Source organism: Accipiter gentilis, chromosome 23, assembly GCF_929443795.1.
Source record: "Accipiter gentilis chromosome 23, bAccGen1.1, whole genome shotgun sequence".
NCBI classification, from domain to species: Eukaryota; Metazoa; Chordata; class Aves; order Accipitriformes; family Accipitridae; genus Astur; species Astur gentilis.
The window spans coordinates 2,409,344-2,415,928 of record NC_064902.1 but is presented as its reverse complement, the minus strand read 5'-3'; the positions used below and the strand labels follow the sequence as shown (position 1 = coordinate 2,415,928).

Genomic DNA, 6,585 nt, shown 5'->3' with positions numbered 1-6,585 from the left:
CTTCCTTCCCTATAGATCAAGGCCATTTAAGAAAGGGCTTTGTGTGTTGTTTTGTTTTTTGTTTTTCCTTGACTGAGATGAATGCTCTGGATTTCCTTAACCCTATTTCTTAATACTCCTCAGAGAGAAGAGGCCTTGATCCACTTTTCCCCAAGAATGTACTTGGGTAAAACAGTTCCATTCAACTTTAATAATTATAGGTTGTTAAAGAACTGGATGTTTGATGGTCAAACAAGAAAGTCAGAAGTAAAGCCAAATGAAATATGAATGAACTTCTGTCAGGTACCTTAGATTTATTTTGCCTAAAATGAACTTGCCATGTCAGTCAGTCAGTGGCTGTGTGCCTGTTAAAATGACATCAGTGCTGCTGCCCATGGGCAATCGTTTGGATAAACTGAGAATATGCTGCTGGGGAAGGCATTCTGAGAGGGTACGTCAGGGAGCAAATTGCCCCTGGGAAGGAGTTCAGTATAAATAGCAGCCATGTGGCCATTATGCAACTAAAGCAATTTGTTGTCACACACCCATTATTGAGTGTAATCTAAATTTAATTGGAGTCAATGTAATAGCAAAATATTTACATGGGTTCTAGCAACAGACTCTAAGCACTTTTGAAAATTCGTCTATGTAGTGCTCTGAAGAGAAAAAACATTAAGATAAGCAGCATTACTAAGATAAACTTAGCATTAGTAAGCATTATGATAAACTTAGCACTATCAAAGGAATCATTAGATAGGAATTGTTAGTTTTTCAGTGTAGTCATTTTACCTGTTGGCAGGTAAAAGTAAAATTGTGTAATTCAGGTATAAATCATAACATACAAGTGTGTGGACCTTAAGAGTCCAAGAAAAACAGCGGTTTTGTGAAGCCTCAAATTCTATTTTAGTAATTCCCAAAACAGTGCAGTATGAGAATGTGTGTATCTCGGCTAATTAGTTTACCTTAAAGAATACAAGTGTGGTAGCTTAGACCAATTAAGCAAGCTTGTGTCACTGCTACTCTACATATATTTTTTACGTTCAGTTAGTATTTAGTTTTTACAGTATATGTTTACTAGTTCAATAAGAAAAGAATTTTTCTATTCACCTGAGGGAGTTCTTATTTGTTACTAGCCCTGTTAGGCTATGAATATTCTTGGTCTTTTGCTGTTTGAAACTTTTTATTGGATGAATTATTCTAGCAGCTATTAATGCAGTTCCACATCTGGTCAGCACAAGCAGTAGCTGTGCAACTAAGGTAGAAGATGACTGTCATTATGTGACATATGTATTATGAAATAGCTGGGGTTTAACTTAACAGAAAAAAATATTTTACTTTGTATTACTCATTTTCTGCATACTTAAATACTTTGATTTGGGGCTAAGGACTGGACACTAAATCTGAATCCATTTATGCATAGCTGCTTGGCAAAATGGTAAATACAATAGAAGCTCATTAACTTTGCAATGTATTTTATTACTAAGAACAAAGCTGTACTTAGTCTGTAGTATGAATTTAGTATGAACTAATTTTATGTAGTTTGCCAAACAAGACTTAGGATAGGCAGGGTTTAAATTCAAAATCCTCTCACATTAGATATGAATGTGAGACTGTGGAGATACTTTACTGCAAATTCAGAACTACTTCTAACAATTGCTTACATTTAAGAGAAGACCCTCAGAACAGTAAAATGCCGTGTATCCATCTCATGGAGCTACCCAGAGCTTCTGGGGAGGACTGGACTGAGACTCAAAGCATGTGAGTTACTCTAGGGTGAAAGAGAAAACTGTTTTCAGATTGCTTCCTTCTTGCTTTGCGGGGAAAAAAAAGGTGTTGAGTACACTTAGGTCTCATTCATTTAACCTTCATCTGCAGAATGTGGCATTGGAAACACATGAGAAATGTATATTCTCGAAATAGCAACATCCTTAGGACATGGAGGGGAGAGAGAATCAAGCAAATTCAGTGAATCCACTGCATGTGGAATGTATTTTTTATTGTAAATATGTAATTTTAGTATAAACAAGCATCACTTCTAAAATAACTTACATCACAGACATGCACTTGCTCTTCTCTTTGGCAAGCAGACACTCATGCCAAAGCAGAAAGATATGAGCTGGCTCCATTCTCAAAGGTGTGTAGTTACATAGACTATTGTGGTGCTGAGCCCCAAATAATCAGCCCTTCCCATCAGTGTCACTTGTAGCAATGCTGCTGGCAGTTGTCCGGCCACCTGTCCTCTGAGTGCAGGAGAAGGTTGTGTATTTTTCATAAAAAAAAAAAAAAAAAAGAAAAAAGAAAAAAAAAAAAAGAAGGCATATCAACTGCCCATGGAAATACTACTGTTTTCTCTGCTTGCTTTCCTGCTTAGCTCCATCCTTCACATCCAGGGTGCTCTGTCCTTTGTGCATTTCCTCCCCAGGTTTCACTGCTCTTGCTGTGGCTTCTGAGGAGCACTAGTGACCTGACCAGGCTACTGCTGCCCAAGTGGAAATTGTGCTATTGTTTTCTTTCTCATATTCTTTCTGAGGTTTTTTCTTGTTGCCTGCAGTCTTGTAAATTAGCAAAAATGCTTTAACTCTTAAGTACTAGTCTACCTCTAGTGAAGAAAACAGTATTTGTAGCTAACTTCAGAAGACAGATCCAGAGTGGCTGCATTCAGAGGAATGGCCAAACTGCTGTGTCTCAGTAACTGCATAGCAGTATTACAGTTTGACTCCACTAATGCACAGGAGCAGTTGTTTTTGACAGAGTGGTTATGCCTTTCAGCCTACTCTGACCTGAGACATGGTAATTTTTAGGAAATGAGCTTTTTTGTGTTTTATATAGCTCCAAAGCTGATTGTTAGCACATTCATCATAATAATTACCTTCTATTAATAATATTGTGGCCCTTTAGCACAACGGAGAATAGTATTGCGTGGTGTGTAAGCCTTGTGTGAAGGTTGTACACAACAATTCAGATGAAAGCTGTAAACACTTCAGAGGGAATTTATCCTCAATGTAATTCCATTGGGCTTTCAGGATCACCCCAGACAGAGTGATATCATTGGTAGGTTAGAGAGATTCAGGTGACTATAACATACTAACTATTAATACGTTAAAACCAGAGGACATTTTAAAAGACCTAAAATGCTAGACTTGGACACTGTAGTTCTCTCTTCAACAAAAAGCTGGATAACACTCTTACTCCCAGCCTAGCTGTGAAATGTTTGTCCCATGATGGACTGAAGGGTTGTCTCTTCCTTTGCTCCATCTTGATGACCTGTTAGTGCCATAAGGCAGGGGCATGGTCCTGAGGGTTGTGATGGATTTTTTACTCCATCACACTCATAATGTGATGGAGTAAAATAATCACATTATTTTATATGAAACAGTAACCATTTAGTGTTCATTTATTCACTCATAATTATATTAATCAGCAGTGGATATAATTATATCCAAGTGATGAGTGAGGGATTAGAGGATTTTTAATCTATTACATGGCAGATCTATGTAAACTATTCTGTTGCATGCCAAGACCTCTTCCTTACTGGTTTACTCTAGTGAACATTAGTCATGTAAATAAATGTGCAACTTTCAAGAAAGGGGTTGTGTCAATAGATAATCTGGTAGCCTGCAATTAAATTTACTGCTCAAAGATGTTTGTAAATAAATGAAAATGGAAAAAGAACTAGATAAATTTTTTTGTTTGTTTAAGAATGAAATAATTGTCTTATCTAGCAATGATATAATTAGAAAAGTTGTTCTATTCCATTTTCAGAACCTGCATTAAGGATCTTCAGCCAAAACCCATGCAGTGTACAAATTTTATTCTAAAATTCATTAGTTTTCCACCGAGATACTTTTTTTTTTGGCCAGATTTTGAAACAATAGGGAATTTAAAATAAGGCTAAAGTGCAGACTGGTTGTCTTTTCTAGCTTTACCAACAATAACTGCAAACAGCTTAGTGAGATACCTAATGAAAACAGGTTTCTCCTTTTTGGAGTGGATGTAGGGGCAGGCACTGAATTAAAATAATCTACTCTGTCCAAGAGTATTTGTGGGTCATTGTTTTGATGATGGTCTTTGTGATAACAAATAAACAGTAAGGGCAAAAAAGGAGTATGAAAAATTTCAACCATTAGACAGCACTAGGGGGTGTAAAGGTTAATTTCTTCAAAATTGACTGTAAGTCATCATAAGGGGTAATATCACCCAGGGAAGTGGTTTAAATATATCTGTTAGTACAACCAAATACTGAATGTTACATGCCATGTGATCAGACCATGTTACCAGTAATCTAGTACTCCAGTGTTATGAGAATCCAATATTCATGTTACTTCGATTGCACATATATACCTTGTAAGTAAATACATTCTTTTTTCTTTCACTTTTCATCGGAGGGCCATGTGAGACACTTATGCCTTTGTGAAGATGCCCGAGCAGCCTGCTGTAGATAGAGAACAGATTTTAATATTACTTTTTTTTGAGCAAAACTGGTGATTTTCACCTCTCTGTTTCATGCTGACATCCTACATTGTGTGTCCTTTAATAAGCGTCCTGTATGTTTGTAGCCACCATTTATTACACTCAGATTTCAGGCACTAGTCACTTAAGTATATTGCACTTGCTTTAGTGGGAGTTATTCTGCTGTTCTCAAGATATTTTTTTTTTTCCCAGTTGATTTACTGAATTAATGGAAAAGTGAAAAAAAATATCCAAATACATTAGAAACCAATTGCCAAAAGGTGAAACATGAACACATGACAATGCTTGTCTTGGATGCAAGATGCTATGATACCAAGTTTGGGGGAACTGGGAAACTTGGAAGTCAAATGTGGTAAGACCTGTTGAAATAAAATGTCTGCATGTTTCAGCTGTGAATGGGCCTTACATGTTCCAAAACCAGGAGGAGTCTGCCACTGCCTTGAGTAGTATTTGAAGTAGGTTGGGTGTAGGATGGAATTGTAAGGTCACAACAAAGTGCCTAGTTTCTAAGCCTTCCTTTATGTTTATTCACAGAAGCATTGTTAGCTATCTTCTCAACAATGCTGTACATTTATTAGTGTCAAATGGGGAAAAAAAAAAAAGAAGAAAGCGGCAAACTTCTCTGATGCATCAATTCAAACAATGGATCTGGAATAAACTCTAACTGTAGATGCTAGATAGAAAGAAAACATTAAGCTAAACAGAAGTTGTTCAGATTGAGCAATGCTTTTTGCTACAATGTTAAGAAAATCTTGAGCATTTCAAGAAAAAAAGGTGACTCGCCTACCATTCTGTTTAATAAAATGAAGCCTGCAAATATTGTCCACATTAATTGAATTGCAGTTTACACAGAATTGCAGTTTACACAAATATACTCTGTGTATTAGTGAACAGTTTAAAAATATTTTTTTGTTCTTGCTCAATAATTCTGAGTATGATTACTTGTCTTGCTAAATATTGAACCAAAACTCAGAACTTTTAGTTGAAATTAATCCCAGCAGTTATACCTATGTTACCAAAGAATGTGAAAACAGATATATTCACTAGTTTGCACTCTTGAAGGCATCATATAGCAACACTTTCTGAGATCTTTACAAACTCCTTAGGGAATGCTGTCTGCATGTTTCATGTAGATAGCTGATGTATTTTCCTGTCTTTGCATGATGTTAGCAGCTGCAGCATTATGCAATTTGATGGAGTATGTGGCTTAAGCACAACATAGTGGCCTTGCCAGATAAACAGTTGAATGTCGCTCTTGAACCTTCAGTTAGCAGTTCCAGCTTTCCCTTTTTCGTTTTGGTTTTTTTTTCAGATGAAAGCCAAATGGATCAGAAATTATAAATACAATGCTGTTTTAGTGGAATGTGAAATACTGCCATGGAAGAGATTCCCTCTTCTTTCCTCTTTTGAGGTCAGAAAACATGTTCTCTCAATTTTTTTTTTTTTTTTTCTGTATTCTGTGCATCTTATTTAATGTGTTGGCTGGTAAAAGCAGAAATGTTTGCTAATTGCTCAGTTTTTTATGTTTGTATAATTAAAGCTATAGAGTAAAGCAATTTTATGCATATCTAGTTTTATAGGCACAAAAGAGAGTGATAAGCTTTTAGTGTTAGTAGTTTAATTTATTTTTGGGGAACAAGAAATATCGTTTAGGAAACTCTCCATGAGAGACTGCAGAGTGCATTTCTTCTGTAATATTCTGCATTAATACAAAATGGTGGCTGCCTTTTAAAAAATTGAAAAGCTCAGTGCAGAGAAAATATTCTGGAATTATCTAAGTGCATACACCACTGTGTTCCTATGTGTTTATTTGAAATTCTGTCCTGCAGAGGTTACTTATATAGAAAAACATTAAATAAAGCTAGAGAAATTCTGAATGTTTGTGCTCACCTGATCAAAATGTACACATAAATCTGAAGACGCAATTTTACTCTGGTCTGCCCCGGAGGGTGATACAGCCTTACTAAGCCGTGCTGTTTCTAGGTTATATGGTTCACTTCCTGTGGCAGGGATGCAACACTTTGTAAAAAGCAAATTCTTTGCTGCACTTTGAGTACTCCTAGTGAAGAGTGCAATATACAGTTGGAGAAGATAGAGTGGAATATTACTGCTGCTGTGTAGTGTGGGAGGCTGACT

At 36.3% G+C, this 6,585-nt stretch overlaps 1 protein-coding gene across 2 annotated transcripts in view; it reads left to right on the top strand.

The window, feature by feature from the left end:
- The first annotated feature begins 4,437 nt into the window (after positions 1-4,437).
- The window catches only part of CFAP92 (cilia and flagella associated protein 92 (putative)), a 130,479-nt gene continuing 128,331 nt past the window's right edge, over positions 4,438-6,585 (top strand). The window contains exons 1-2 of one of the 2 annotated variants that reach the window (XM_049826643.1): positions 4,438-4,801; positions 5,762-5,860. In XM_049826643.1, coding sequence (XP_049682600.1) covers positions 5,762-5,860 — 99 coding nt within the window. In that variant the 5' untranslated portion in view covers positions 4,438-4,801. Of the gene's footprint in view, positions 4,802-4,853; positions 5,861-6,585 lie in introns of those variants that run through there. The other variant, XM_049826641.1, reaches the window with a different exon arrangement.